The following is a 16,551-nucleotide window of genomic DNA, read 5'->3' on the forward strand; positions in this document are numbered from 1 at the left end:
CCCCAGGGAAGAATGGAGTGGTGTCATCATAGCTCACAGCAACCTCAGACTCTAGGGCTCAGGTGATCCTCCTGCTTCAGCCTCTTGAGAGTCTGGAACCCTAGGTACACACCAATGTGCCAGGTGAATTTTCTATTTTTCACAGGAATGAGGTCTCACTGTTACTCAGGCTGGTCTTGAGCTTCTCAACTCAAGTGATCATCCCACCTTGACCTCCTACAGTGCTAGGATCATACATGTGAACCACTGTACTCTGCCAATTATTCTCAATAATATCTCAAAATTTCAGTGTGTGTTTTCTAAGAGCAAGGACACATGCTATGTGACTACAGTAAAATTACAGAAATCAGGAAACCTGGCTGTGATACAATGTTATTCAATATTATCTAAATCCATGTTACATGGTCAGATTTGGGCAATTGTTCCATTGATATAATTACAGCATGGTGTGCATGTGTGGTCCAGGACTCACACAGTACTTAGCTTCATGTTCCTTCAGTCTGAGACTTGTGCTCCGTTTCCTTGTTTTCATAACCATGTGACAATTTAAAAGGACAGGCTTAGTATTTTGCCCAATGTTTCTGATTGGGGTTTATATCATGTGATCTTATGACTATATTCAAGTCTGGAATTGATGTTTAAGACAGGCCCACAGAGAAAGGGAGGAGGGGAAAAGGAATATTACAGTGGAGAAATCTGAAACGCCTGACTTAAGATGACCAAGGTTAACATCATCAGTGCTAGGCCCTGTTGATAGTAAGTACCCTGGATTATTATGTGATGATAACAGCATTGGATTCTGTGACCTTTCTCTCCAAAAGCCATGAACCCAGTTTAATTATGAGGAAATCCTCCAAGGAATTCCACTGGAGGAACATTCTACAAAATAACTGACCAGTACTCCTCAAAATTGTCAAGGACATCAAAAACAAAGATAGTCTGAGAAACAGTCACAGCCAAAAGGAACCAAAAGAGACTTGATGATTGTGTGTAATCTGATGTCCTGGATGGGATTTTTGGAGGAAAAAAGGCACATTAGGTAAAAGTGCAGGAAATCTGTATGATGTATGAACTATGGAAACACTCTGTATTCTCTTTGCAATTTCTCTATAAATGCTTATTTGTAAAAATAAAGCTTATTGGAAATATTTTAAAATGTGCACACATTTCTATATCCTTGCTTTTTTTGTCACCAAATTTCCTGTTTACTCATGTGAACTCAAACTCACACTACCTCCAAAATGTTTCCTTAAGTTCACAATTGCTCAATATCATTAAAGGTTTGACTATTGGTCACAATACCTATTCTCTGACTCAACCAGCAAACATTCTAGCAACTGGGCAGAGATTAGTGAACCTTATCTTTTAACTATAAAACCTAATCTGCCAGCAGGCCCCACAGCTTCCAACAGCAGCTGCTGCTGAAACCCTGATAATTGAACCCAAGGAGCTGATCATCATGGCAGAGGACAATTTATGGTATGAAGGGATACCTTTCCCAAGGGGTTTTTACAAACCTGAAATCCTCAGGAAAGCACGCGAAGAGTTTGTGATAAAGGATGAAGATGTACTAATAATCACGTTCCCCAAATCAGGTAAGAAACAGAATCCTAAACTGAGAAAGGCTGTGGTTGTGTTCCTCATTGATTCAGTAGATGGTTGGAGAGCTCCCTTCCTTCCTTTCTTTTCCTTCCTTCCTTCCTTCCTTCCTTCCTTCCTTCCTTCCTTCCTTCCTTCCTTCCTTCCTTCCATCCTCCCTCCTTCCCTCCTTCTCTTCCCTCCCTCCCTATTTCCTTCTTTCTTTCCTTTTTTCCTTCCCTCTCTCTCATTTTTTTTCATCTGTGGGACAGGGTTTCACTCTGTGGTTCAACGCCAGTGCAGTGGCCCAATCGTACCTCACTCAAACTCTTGGGCTCAAACAATCCTCCCAAGTAGCTGGAACCATAGGCATGAGCCATCAGTCTAGGTTACTTTTTAAAATTCTGTTATGTATATAATTCTTGGTATATTTCTCTGGCTGATCTTGAACCCCTGGATTCAAAAGCCATCCTCACACTTCTGCCTATGATGACAGGAATGAGCCACCTCCTGAGGTCCTGATTGGAGCTCTTTCTACATGCTAGACAATGTGCAATGGTTTGGGGGTAGGGGAGGTGAAGTAATGTCTAGTATCCTGTACATACAGAGAAAAGGATTCAGTCAGTGAACTACACAGTAAGATGAGTGCTCGGAGGGGATAATCTACAATATTAGGAGACCCCGGAGGAGTGAATTCTACAGCTTATTAAGGTGTATGCATCAGCAGGGAGAAGGATGACCCCTGAAGTCCGTATAGAAGAAACAGAGTCAAATTGAAATGGAAAGAATGAAAGGGAGATTACTTAGTGAAGAAGGATATTTTCCTGTAGAAGCATCATTATGGCTGATGATGAGGAATTATAAAGGGCCTGACAAATATGAGGGAATGGAATATGTAGATCCTATTTCTATGGGAGTGGGGCTGGAGGGTGAGAGTCTGCAAATAGGGCAGATTGAGGCAAAAGGCACTGCAAGTGACAGGGGAGCCCTGAAAAGTCAAGAACAATGGAACTTATTCAAAGACTTCAGCAAATGGCCAAAAGGTGGTAGCAACCCAAACACCCTTTGACACATGAGAGATAAACAAACGGTGACATTGATACAATGGAATAGGATTCATCCTTCAAAAGGAAGCAAATGCTGATACATGCTAGAGCACGGATAAGCCTTGTGCACATTGCACTAAATTAAGTGAGTCAGTCACAGAAATGTACACACTGCGTGGTTCCACTCACACAAGGTGTCCTAGAGTAGTTAGGTTCACAGAAGGGCAAGTACAAAAGTGGTTGCTAGTGGCTGAGGGAGGGGGAAATCAGAAGTTGTTGTTAAGTACGTAGTTCCAGTTTTGCAAGATTAAAAATTTATGGAGATTGTGCAACAACAGGAACATATGTAACACTCTTAAACTGCATATTTAAAAATGGTACATTTTATGTTTGTGCATTTTACCATAATTTGTTTTTAGAATCAGATTGAAATGAGTGACCATCCTTTTTTCCTTCTTAATCCAGGAACAAACTGGTTGATTGAGATTCTCTGCCTGATTCATTCCAAGGGGGATACCAAGTGGGTCCAGTCTGTGCCCAACTGGGAACGCTCACCCTGGATAGAGGCTGAGAATGGGTTTGCAATAGCGACTAAGAAGGAGGGCCCACGCTTGCTCACCTCCCATCTCCCCATCCATCTCTTCCCCAAGTCTTTCTCCAGTTCCAAGGCCAAGGTCAGTGCATAATGGTCAGGACATGTATGACCAATGCCTTTCGAATGTTAATGTGCCTGTAATCACCTGGAGACCTTGTTGAAATGCATGGTCATTCAGTAGGTCTGGATGAGACCTGAGATTCTGCATTAGGTGATGCCAGTGTGGCTATCCCAGGGATCATAGTTGAGTGCAAGGGTAGGAAGCATTCCACACACCGTGCCAGCCAGATACAATTCAGGATAAAGTTACATGATAATTCCAGAATCTTAGAAAACCATATTTTAAGACTTGCTAAAATTTATAACTGCATCATATGTAAGGGTCTGACAATAATGTCATGAACTTCCCATCATGCCCTTGGCATCACTGTACCAATAACTTTATAAGGATTCATAACCTTGGTATATCAGTGTCTCACAGCTGTTTTTGTGTTCATTTGTGGCAGTGTCTTGCTGAGTGGCATTAATTTTTGTTGTTGCATGTTTTTGTGGGCCATCATGAAAATGTCAGAGTTTGAATAACAGCAACAAATAAACGTTACATTTCTTGTTAAATTTCACAAAAGTGAAAGTTGGGGCAGAGAAATGTTAGTCCAAGAGAATGGGGATAATACTATGAAGAACATGACAGTATACACAGTGATTAAGTAGTTTTCTAAGGAAAGAGAAATCATCACAAATGAAGAGAGACCAAGGTGGCCAGTATTAAACAGAACTGATGAAGACGTTGTAAAAATTTGTGGAACTGTGAGTGAAAATCATTAGCTAGCACTGGGAAGCATTGCAGACAAAGTAAATGTCAATAGAGAAATAGGACATTTCATTATCTTTTAATTTTTTAAGTTTCAACAAAATTTGAACTCAAAATCTTGCTCCACAACACATGACTCTTATATTAAAACAATGTAGCAGCTCACAGGGCATTGCTAATGAGAGCATTTTTAGCCAGTAAAAATTTAAACAAATAACTGTACTGAGACACCACTTCTACTCACTTGATATCTGGCCCCCATTGGCTTTTTACCTGAAGACAAAGGAAATATTGAAAGAAAGACATTTTGATGGCATTTAGGGCATCACAGGTAATATGATAGTACTCGGATGTTCTTTCCATAAAAGAAAAGATCCAAATGCGTTTGAAGTGTGGACTGGGCACTGGCATCAGTTCAAAGCCTCCCAAGGGGGAGCCTCCCAAGGGGAGTACTTCAAAGGTGACCATAGAAATATGCAGAATAAAGTTACGTAGCACTTTTTGTAGGGTGAATAGTTCTCAAACTCAATTTGTTCTTCTAAAATAAATAGTGAGCCAATCTTAATTCAGTAAGTGTCTCTTGCCACTGAGCAGAAATGCAATTGTTCACATGAGAACCAGCACATTTGTAAATCAATGCTGAAATCCAGGGCAATTGCTCTGGTGTGATGACTAGTTTTTCCAACCTCTGTGTCTTACTGTGTGTAGCTGTCTATGGAGATGAGCAGCCACACGGATCTCCCCAGTGGCTGGACAGAAATCACCAGAAGGGATAGTCATTATTCAGGATCTAAAATACATCCATTTTTAGAAACATGCTTTGCTAAATAACATTTTAAAAAAGAAAAATAAAGAAAAGAAAGAGAAGGAAGAAGGGAAGGAAGGAAGGAAAAGAGGAAGGAAGAAAGGAAGGAAGGAAGGAAGAAGGAAGGAAGGAAAAAAGGAAGGAAGGAAGGAAGGAAAAAAGGGAGGGAGGAAAGAAGGAGAGAGGGTGGTGCCTGTGGCTCAAAGAAGTAGGGCACCGGCCCCATATGCTGGAGGTGGTGGGTTCAAACCCAGCCCTGGCCAAAAACTGCTTAAAAAAAAAAAAAAAAAAAAGGAGAGAGAAACACTCTTGCCTGGAAGGTATTGATTAATTTGTGAATTTTTAAAATGTTTTTTGCTGAAATGAAATTGAGAAACTTAGCATCATGTTCTCCTCACTTAGAAACTTTACCTTGTGCAACAGCACAATGAATTTGTTACAACATGCCTATTTATATGTGTCTTATATTGTTTGGAAAATCCCTGTGTGGGAAACTGATGACTAGAGAGAGATGAAGACTAGAATAATGTCACAGAGAAAGTGGGCGCAGAATTCAAAGGAAAATTTATATGTTCAAATGCCAAGTAACCTTCCATGTGTGCGTGTGTGTGTGCACGCACACACGCAGTAATCTTAACTATTAGCTTGATGAGTATTTACATATATACATACTGGGTAAACTTCATCTAGGTCCTAATTTAGAATCGTTTCATTTCCTCATGTCCCTTCCCAACAGAGCCCACACACAGGTAAATACCACACTGACTTAGAACCAGAGCTTAGTTTTGCTTGTTCTTGAACTTCATATAAATAGAGTCATGCTGAATGAACTATTGGATGCCTGGCTTCTTTCAGTCAATGTGGTATCTGTGAGTTTCATTCATGATCTTGGGGTGTACATATAGATATATATTTCTATATATCTATGAACACACCATAATGTATATTGTTCTGTTCTCCTGTTACTGACCTTTAAACTGTCTACAGAAATATAATACCACTCACATTTTAAAACTCTCAAGTTTCCTTCCATTGAGAGTACACTAATATACCCCAGAGGGGAGGGATAATACTTTCCTCTTCCATTGTCATATTCTGGGAACAATGACTACTTCATAAGGACATTAAATTTTATATTTGATTATTTAATACACTAAATAATGTTTATCAAAAGCATTTTCTGAGAATTGGCTATTTCTCCATTATTATGAAGATTTTTTTTAAAGTGGGAAATGTATGTATTGATTTTTAGTTCTCTTACTAATTCCCTTTAAGGTGATTTATCTCATAAGAAATCCCAAGGACGTTATTGTATCTGGCTATTTCTTCTGGAATTCAGTGAATTTGGCTAAGAAACCCAAGTCAGTGGAACAGTATCTTGAATGGTTCATGGAAGGAACTGGTGAGTGTGCTGTAAAATATGGACCCTAGGGGAGAGCACAGAGTCCATTCTCAGATCTTACCTGACACCCACCTTGTATCTACATCTCACCAGCTCAGGGCTACAAGGCTCTGTCACTGCTGGAACCCAAATCTGCAAAATCCCCCTGTTCTTCTACATGGTAGCTGGGCTCTAGTCAGCCCCTCAGCTTGTCCCTGATAAACCATCCACTCTATTTGCTGACTCTAATATTCCCTGATCTAACACAGAAAACTATATTCTTCTCCACTGTCCTAATTTGTGGCTTTCTCAAAGTCAGCTTTACATTGGCTTCCCAGACCATGCAATCCTGACCTTCTAACCATCTACCAGTGTTTTTCAGAAAATACTTCTTTTCAAAACTCCCTTAATCTTCTGTTTCTATCAGTCTCAGAAAGGTTTGCATGACTCTGGAATCTCTATATTTTTAGTTATGCAGAATCCCTGGGCTTTCTCAAGCACGTGTAATTTGGCCATTTTCCTCAAAACTGCATGCCGAGTCCCCTTTCTCCACTGTGATCTGTCTCCTGAGTTCTAGCAGCCTGGAGAGAGCTGTAGATGCCTGGAATTTAACCTGTGCAAGATTGAGGGCATCTCTGCTCACTCCCCAAACTGCTTCTACTGCATTTATTTCACCAGATAAGTAGATACAGCCTCCCTTCACCTAAGGATTGGTATGATTCTAACATTTCACATGAGTCTTCCTTTTCCCATCTGACTCTGCCGCCCCTCACCACTTACCTTACCTAATTAGTAATCAAATCCCACTGCCTTGATTAATAACTTCATTCTAGAGTCTGATAAAATGTTGTTGTATATAGGAAACCCTAGAATTGCAACATTATGTAAAACAAAAACCTTTCCATTACTTGAACCTTTTCTTTTCCTTAGTAATACTCATCACCAACAGTTACATATATATTTATTTGTTTAATGTGGGCACCTCAACACCAAAATACAAACTTAAGAGGTTCATTTTGGGCCCCAGGGCCTAGAATGATTTTTAACCAAATGTTAAACATTCAACACACTTTTTTAGATAATTAAGAACCACTTACTACTGCCTGTATTGACAATTTATTAGCCTGAGTCACTGTTACTTTTCACCTAGATGAAGATTCAAGGCATCATTGGTGTGTACCCCTTCTAGGTTATATTGCAGTTACCTATTATACATTGGAAAGTTCATTTTCTCATTACCAGCATCCCCAGATTGTTTGCCCTCAGCATTAAGTCCAATCTACAAAGCCTGGCAGTCATATTTGCTATTGATCCTATCTGAAATCTGGAGTCATGTATCCACTTTGCTTCAGATAACTCTTTCACAGAAAAATTAATAGGAAAACAACATGATGGGAGCCCAAACATGAAGAGAATGTTCCCCTCCTCAATGTTATATTTGATCTTGCTATTTGGTATATAAAGAAGTCTAGATTATACTTCAGTCACCAGGAACCTTGTTAAGTCCCATCAATGGTGAGTGATGAAGACACATCCTGTAACCTTCACCACTATACTGGCATTGTGCCTATTTGTGCTTTAAAACGCATACACAGGCCTCTTTCTTTCTTTCTTATGTAATCAGGAACCACCAACATTGAAGTCTTTGTTGTTATTATAATGTTCATCATCATGAATATTCTGAGTTTTCTGTAGCCACAGAGAGGAGTAATCCAATCCCTTTGCCCTGTATAGATAAATCTGTGGAATTTAACTTCCAGGAAATGTTGTCCTTAGACTAGGCAACATGGGTTTCTGCTCTGGACTGTGAGCCTTAGAGCAGAGCTTTGGATCACACATGATAACAAAGCCTCAGAGATGCCCTGCTCTAGAAGCGGAAGTGAATGCATGTCCTCTTCTAACAAAATAAGGAGTCTGTAGGGACAAGTCTATAGGACTTTCAACTTTCTCATCACCTATGCTATGGGAACCTTGAGCCATGGACTCTGTCATACAAAAGACTCCAAGCATGCTTCCAGGGCCTGTGTGGTTCACCTCTCAAGGCAGACTATGGGCACCATGAAGCTAGGTATAGCCAAAAGGAAAATAAAAGGAATGATGCATAATTATTATCTGCAGGAGTCACTGAAGGCCATTACTTTTTCATTCCCATGCTTTCTCCAATATGTTGCATGTCAAAGTTAATAATGTAATTGGCTCACAGAGTATACTAGAGAATCTTCCCAGAATATCTAGAAGGGCTGACTGGTAAAGGACTTTCCCAAACAAAGCTAGTCTGCTAGACACCAATATGGCCCTGTATCTTCAAATGCACAGACACCAATGCACTGCCATAAGGAATAAGAATAATCAGGAAATATGACATCACCAAGGAATAAATCAACCATAAACAAGTGCAGGTAGATGCATTGCCTGACAAAGAATTCGAAATCATTGCTTTAAGAAAGCTTAGTGAATTTCAACAAGATGCACAAAAAACTCAACAAAAACAAGAAAACAATTAATGACCAAACTATGATATTTAATAGAAAAGCTGAAATTATTTTTTTTAAAAAAAGAAATTTTGGAGGTGAGAATGAAATGGAAAAATAAAAATGTAATTGAGACCATCAACAGCAAAAATCATCAAGCAGAAGAAAGAATCTATGAATTCCAAGGCAAGTCAGTTGTAAATATGCAGTCAAAGGAAAACAGGGAAAAAGAATGAAAAGAAATGACAAAAACTTACAGAACTTATGGGGCAGCCTCAAAAGGGAATATTCTAATAGTACAAGTTAATCAAAAGAAGGAAGAAGCAAAGGGTAATAAAACTTACTAAAGTAAAAGCAGAAAACTTTCCCAGTCTGGGGAAAGATATAAACACCCAAGTTTATAAAGTTAAAATGTAAACAATAAGATTCAATCCAAATAAGATTAAACCAAGACATATTACACTCAAACTGCCAAAATCTTTGTGGCAGTGCATTGGTGTCTGTGCATTTGAAGATACAGGGCCATATCCGTGTCTTGCAGACTAGAAGTCCTTCATCAGTCAGCCCTTCCAGATATTCTGGGAAGACTCTCAGGTATGGTCTGTGAGCCCATTTCATTATTAACTTTGGACATGCAACATATTGGAGAAATCATTTCATATCCTGAAATCAACTTGAGAAAAGAACTATGTTATACGTAAGGGTGTTCCAATGAAGCTAGCAGCAGACTTCTGAGCAAAAACTTTATGAGCAAAGAGAGAGTAGGATGATACTTGTATATTCAAAGTGCTGACAGAAAACAAAATGTCCACCAAGAACACTTTATGTAGCAAGTCTACCTGTCAGAAATGAAGAAGAGGTTAAGACTTTCCCAGACCAAAAAAAAAAAAAGAAAAAAAAGAAAAGCTGAGGAAGTTCATCACCAATAAACCTGTCTTAAAGAAATAGCAACTGTGGTAGCTCATGCTTGTAATTGTAGAAATCTCAGAGACTGATTGCGTGAGGCCAGAAGTTGGAACCACCCTGAGGCAGAGTAAGATTCTGACTGTACCCAAACTTTAAAAAATTCTCTGGGCGTGGTGTTGTGTACCTTTAGTCCTAGCTACTTGGGAGGCTGAGGCAGAGAATCACTTGAGCCCAGGAGATTGGTGTTGCAGTTAGTTAGGATGACACCACTGAACCCCAGCTCAGGTGACAGAGGAAGACTCTGTATCCATAAAAGAAAAAGAAATAAAGAAAAAGAAAAAGATAATGAAGAGAATTCTTTCATCTGGAAGAAAAGTATACTAACTACTGCCACAAGAAGGTATAAAAGGGTAAAACTCACTAGTAAACGTAAATACATACTCCAATTCAAACCTTTTCTTAATGGTGGTGGGTGAATCACTTCTGTCTTTAGTATAATGATTATAAGACAAACTATTAAAAAATAATAGCTATGATAATTTGTTACAGGACATGCAATATAAAAAGATCCAAATTATGATATCAAAGACATGAACTATGGAGAGGTGGATTAAGAATGTTGAGTATTTCTATGCAGGTATCAAGGGACAACTATATACATACACACACACACAAACATACATACATATACATTTTCTTTTCCATTCATTTGTTAATGGACATTTAGAGGAATCCATATCTTAGCTATTGGGACTAGTGCTACAATGATATGGGAATGCTGAAATCTCTTCTTTATAAATTATATATACATATTATATATATATTACAGACAAGAGTATATATTTCATGTGCCTTGTTATATATTAAATTATTTATTATAATAATTATGAGATTTATGAAACACTATTATATATGTAATGAAAATACATATTGATAAATAGGACAGATATTGATGGATAAGGAGATATTGATGGATAAGCATAGATTAAGTTGAAAACAAAGAACGAAAATTTTTATTAACTAATAATCTATTTTCTGGACTTGTCCGAATTACCCAAATTGTCCCATTAAGAAGTAGAAAGCATGGATAGAACTGCAACCATGAAGGGACTGAAATCAGAGCTTTTACATCTGAAACTCCATCTCTAACACAGCCAGAAAACACAAACCCAACAGAAATTACTGGGGAACACTCTAAAAATTTTAAATATCTGGTAATCTTTATCAAAGAAAGAGGCAAGATAGTAAAGAAGTATTTTTTTGGGGGGGGGTTATGTGATAATGTAGTTGACAGTGACATTTTAGTCTGGAAAGATACATTGAAGTTTGTAACAATGAAATATTGTGATGTCTGAGGGGTTTTCTAAAATAAAACAGTTGGAGAGAAAGGGGAACCAGATGAATAAGTTACCTGAAAATAATACATCAGGACACGCTGCTTTGGGAAGTACTCTTATGTGCTCCTTACTTGTGCCAAATAATAAAACCCTCTTGCTATAAAAAAAAAATAATAAAAACCCACCAATAATGGTTAAAGCCAAGAAATGGGCTCACAGAGCTCTTTATGTATATCATGGCTCTTTGTATATACTGAAATACATTATACATATACAAATATATAGACATATGCATATGTGGGGCAGCAGTAGTAGGGAGACAATGGTCAAAGGGTACAAAGTTTCACTTAGACAAGATGAATAATTTCCAGAGAGCACTAATACAGCATGGTGACTATACTTATTAATATTGTATTGTACATGAAAATTGATGAGTGAATAGGTCTTAAATGTTCTCACTATCGAAAAATAGCAATTATGTGAGATGATGAATATAATAATGAGTTCCATTTTATCACTGCACAATGGGTACATAAATCAAAACTTTCTATTGTACACTGTAAATGTATACAAATTGTATTTGTCAGTTACATCCTAATAAAGCTGATGAGGAGTGAACCTAATAGATGGAATTAACCTGTCTCTCTCTCTCTGCCTCCCCCCATGCAGTGCCATATGGGTCATGGTTTGACCATGTTCGTGGTTGGATGTCCATGAGAGAGAGGGAGAACTTCCTGCTCTTGAGTTATGAAGAGCTGAAACAGGTAACAATCATTTTATTAGTTGGTGTACACCCTCTCACCACCACCTTCACTTCCTCTGACATCCCTCCATTTCTCTGTGTCTTCATTCCACCTTCTCTGTCAAGATTTAGTCTCAAGAAGAGTCATTAAGAATGGGATCAGCTCCCTGGTCTTTGTTGCCCTACTTCTGTTTGCCTTTTCACATCATTCATGCTTTTTTCACTTATTCTTCTAACATCTAACGGGTTATTCCATGCATTCAGGCAGAGGACTCATGGCTTATGTTCCCACTGGCAAGTGTAAAAACATTTCTGGGCAGCACTGATAACCCAGTGATGAGAGAGCCCTGGGGAAGAGACAGAACTGTGTAGAAACAGTTCAGTTCCAGAGATGTATCCAACTGTCTAACATCTCAGCCTCACTGGTAAGAAGAGAAATGAAGGCATGAAATCAACCTGTGTGAATGTGCTGAGATGCCAAGGACTGGAGGGGCTGCTGAGAGGCAGGAGAAGCTGTTAGGTGATGCTTAGCACCAGTGAGGGTAAGCAGACCATTGTAGAAACAACCTGACTTATTAGTGGTATCTTGGAGAAAGAGAAAGTGACATAAACACTGGCTGTTGTTTCCACCTGAGAAACATTACCTCCCATCACCTTCCTCTGCCCACCTCTGTCCAACCCTCAAAAGCCTCAGCATGAATCATGGTGATCAGGAAGGCTTTATTTTCTTTCTTTCTTTCTTTCTTTTATTAAATCATAGCTGTGTACATTAATACTGTCATGGGGTACAGTGTGCTGTTTTTATATACAATTTGAATATTTTCACCAAACTGGTTAACATAGCCTTCATATCATTTTTTAGTTATTGTGTTAAGACATTTATATTCTACGTTTAGAAAGATTCATATGTACCATTATAAGATCAACCATAGGCATGGTCCCACCAATCATCCTCCCTCCACCCATCCTCTCTCCTCCCCTTCTCTCCCTCTCCCCTTTCTTAACACGTTTAACTCCCTCAGGTCCAGGGTGCCATACCTTCTTGTAATTTTCCTTTTAACTCACACACTGAACTTTAATTTCAACTACTTCTACAGTTGTGTCCTCTTGTTAGAGAACAACCGGGGCTTGTGCAATAGAGAAAAATTTTGAAGCATTTTAGTTCTAAGAGAAAAGTCTTTCATTCAGGGAAAAAATCCTTGTGGTATAAAAAGCTATTTTTTTAACCATAATCTCTAGGATCCTGTACCAAGTTCTAATTATTGATATAATACATGAGAAGATCTTGTAAGACTATGTAATATTCAAATAGGAGTTATGAGAAACGGTATTGTTGGATGGCCCAGCCAGGATTACACATCAATTCTTTAAATCTTTGTTAAGTTCTCACTGAATTTCTGCTTATTTAATCATTGTCTAGGACCCCTTCTCAAAGTCCCAGAAACCCTAGGCCCTGTCTTTTACTGCTAAGTTCTCCTAACTCAACCCTATGAGAAATCCATCAGGATCCTGGCATCTTTCACACACTTCCTGCTCCCTCTTCTTTACCCGTTTCTCTGCTTTCTCCTGGTTGCATCCAACTCCATCACTTCTCCCTTCTGTGTCCTGTTTCTCTCTTCTTCTTCCCCCTTCTCATCCTCATCCTGCTTCTCATCCTAGTTTCTCTGTTGCCTTTCTCATATCCTCTCCCTTGTTTTTCCTTTTTTTAGGACACAGAAGGAAATATAGAGAAGATTTGTCAATTCCTGGGTAAGAAGGTAGAGCCAGAAGAACTCAGCCTAATCCTCAAAAATAGCTCCTTTCAGGCCATGAAGGAAAATAAGATGTCCAATTTCTCCATGATGAAATCTCACTATTTAGTTCACAAAAACCCACTTATGAGAAAAGGTAAAAGAAAATGACTTGGTTTTAACATGTCTCAGAATACATGGAGGAATATATATATATATATATTTTTTTTTTTTGCTTACAACAGGGACTAACAGTTGAGATGAAGGAATGTTTGAGTGTATTAACTGCGATTGCTCCTCCCACAGAGCATTTCTCCTGTAACATTATCAGGGGGTATCTTATCATGGTGGTGATGTGAACTTCAGGCACTTGGACAAAGTTGATCCATCCTGGGATGGTTGCCTGAGTAATGAGAAATCATTTAGTTTCTCTGTCCTCTGAATTGGACCTGGAGTGTCCATTCTATAGTTATCAGGTTAATTATCTATTCCAGCCAGGCAATGAACCTTTTGCAATGAAATACAAAGGTACAACTTTCTAAAATGTATGTAATATGCTCAGCCACAAAAGGGAAACACATAGAACCCACCCTACAGGGAAGTGTTCTGAAGTAAAATACAGCAGGATGGGGACTTGCAGTTATAAATTGGGTGGCGACTAAACCTAACTGAGAAGACTTTGTTGGAGCAAGCTGTGATTGACCTGGGGAAGTAGGATGGAATTGGAGTTGTCATATGAGGGCTACCCCACTGGGCAGTTAAGGAAGAAAGCTATCCTTCACAAAAATGTAAATGAAGGATTAACTCATGTGGAAAAGGGAGAGAGGAGAGACTTAGCTATCAGACATTGTAAGGGCCCCTGTGATTAAAGCTCACCCATATCCTTCCCCTTGGGCTCAAGATAAATGGAAATACATGTTGCATGGAATTCAAGATTCCATTTTTCTAAAATACTACTCTTCAAATGTATCTGGTATGAAAAGAATTAAATGATTCTACATCATCAAAGGACGTTGAGTGAGATAGGGCCTCTGCTGCCCCAGTTATCCACAAGGACAGAGACCAAGAAGGTCAGTCTTCAGCACTAGCATTTAGTGGAATTGACCCTGGGTTTTGGATTGCTGGGGATCAATGACCTCCTTTTTATTTCAAATCACTCTTTTGGAATGTGTACATCTATCCTACTCCTGTCCCATAATTACATTTTGAAAGCAGGTAACAATGTCTGGTTTCATAGGTTAGTAGCTAGAGAGAAATTTTGCTTCAGAAGGAATCATACCTCAAATCTCACTCATACCTTTGGGAGACTTAGGTGATGTTCACATGAGATTTTGGACTTAGAGTTGATGCTGGCCCACCAGTGGACCCCTGGTCATTCTGTTGACTAGTGGTTTACATCCATGATGGTCGACAGTTAGGAACAGACCAAGGGGGACACATGTTGGGGTCTGACCCCACCACCTGATTTGAGTGTCTGTTTCCTGTTTTCCAGGAGTAACTGGGGACTGGAAAAATCACTTCACGGTGGCCCAAGCTGAAGCCTTTGATAAACTATTCCAGGAGAAGATGGCAGACCTTCCTCAGGAGCTGTTCCCCTGGGAATAATGTCTAAAATAGTTCTGGACCTTATACTGATAGTGATATTTCTTCTCCTCCTGTCCCTGTATGGGTGTGTGCCTGGGGGTCATTGCATAAAAACTATTATTTCATCCTGGAGTCTTGAATGAAGGAATCTTTGTATTTTTGATGACTTCCTTGTTAAAAAACACATGTCATGGCATCCAAGACCATTTTAAATGTTTATATATTTTTTTTGTAGTTTTTGGCCAGGACTGGGTTTGAACCCATCACCTCTGGCATATGGGGCCAGCGCCTTACTCCTTTGAGCCACAGGTGCTGCCCAATGTTTTTATCTTTTGAAACATATAAAATGCTGCAGAAAAATTATAAGTATTATCCAAAAGTGTGTCCAAAATGTAATATCTTCCTTAGACAAAATTTTGCTCTGTCACTAGGACTGGAGTGTAATAATGTTATCATAGATCACAGAAACCTCAAAAATCCTAGGCTTAAGAAATTCTCCTGCCTCAGTCTCCTGAGTAGCTGGCACTATAGGCATGCACCTCTATGCTCACATAATTATTTTACTTTTTTTGTAGAGACCAGGTCTCACTCTTGCTTAGAATCATCTCCAATGTCGGGACTCAAGTAATACTACTTACTCAACCTCCAGAATCCCAGGATTACAGCCATGAGCCATGGAGCCTGGCCAAAAAATTTGTATAAAAAGAAGAAAGAGTGACAGATTTGAGAACAAATAAGAATCATAATAAAAATAAGAAACTAAATAATAAATTAAATAACAAAAAAATAAGGCTTTTCAGGTCCATTTACATAATTTTTTATTATTCTGACCTTAGTAGCATAATTTCAGCATAACAGCCAGTTACATAACAAGAGTGATGCCATCTTGAAGAAAAACCACTGCAATGAACAATGGATGACTCCTGTATGTCAGGATGTTCTGCAGCAATTTCTTTCAACAATGCCTGCAGCACAGAAAACCCCTCATAAAGATACAGCAGACCTCTACAGCTGACCACCTTCCTACACTGACCACCCTTTATGTCAACCAAATTTGCATAGACGAACATGCACCACTTTGACATATCAGTGGAACAGTGGGCCTAGTCTCTTCTGTTGACCACCTTCATCCTTTGTCTAATTTGTTACAGTTTGGGGGGAGGTCAACTTGCAGAGGTTCTACTGTACTTGTCTAACCCCTACAGTGGTCATGAATTTCTAAAGAGCATCTAAGACCTGACCAGCTGCTTATGTTTTACCCTAAATCCTGTACAAAGGATATTTTCTCAAGGGTTGGTGTGGGGAGCCACTGCCTCTCAACTACTCTAGATATTACATCTAGTTGTTGGTCCCAGGACCAATTCTGAGCCCTTCATGTGATGTCATACCTTGAGGGGGTGCCAAGCAATCACTTAGAAGCATGCTCAACACATCAGACACATTTCACTGAAAGGAGGCACTGGTTAGTATTATAATACATATCTGCTAGTACATAAGGCTTTAGCCAACACCACTATCTGGGGGCTGACAGCATGCTGGATTAACTGACTTAAGTATCTGCATCA

General features: G+C 39.0%; 1 protein-coding gene across 1 annotated transcript; it reads left to right on the forward strand.

Annotated features, from left to right (window-relative positions):
- Positions 1 to 1,323: 1,323 nt before the first annotated feature.
- Positions 1,324 to 15,118, forward strand: LOC100956260 (bile salt sulfotransferase-like). Its single transcript, XM_003803500.3, has 6 exons — positions 1,324 to 1,595; positions 3,090 to 3,298; positions 6,111 to 6,237; positions 11,600 to 11,694; positions 13,382 to 13,559; positions 14,895 to 15,118. The coding sequence occupies exons 1-6, from the start codon at positions 1,460 to 1,462 to the stop codon at positions 15,005 to 15,007; spliced, it is 858 nt and encodes a 285-aa protein (XP_003803548.1). The 5' UTR covers positions 1,324 to 1,459; the 3' UTR covers positions 15,008 to 15,118.
- Positions 15,119 to 16,551: the final 1,433 nt, after the last annotated feature.

This window comes from Otolemur garnettii, unplaced genomic scaffold (genome assembly GCF_000181295.1).
Source record: "Otolemur garnettii isolate 467f Iridium unplaced genomic scaffold, OtoGar3 scaffold00317, whole genome shotgun sequence".
Classification (NCBI taxonomy): Eukaryota; Metazoa; Chordata; class Mammalia; order Primates; family Galagidae; genus Otolemur; species Otolemur garnettii.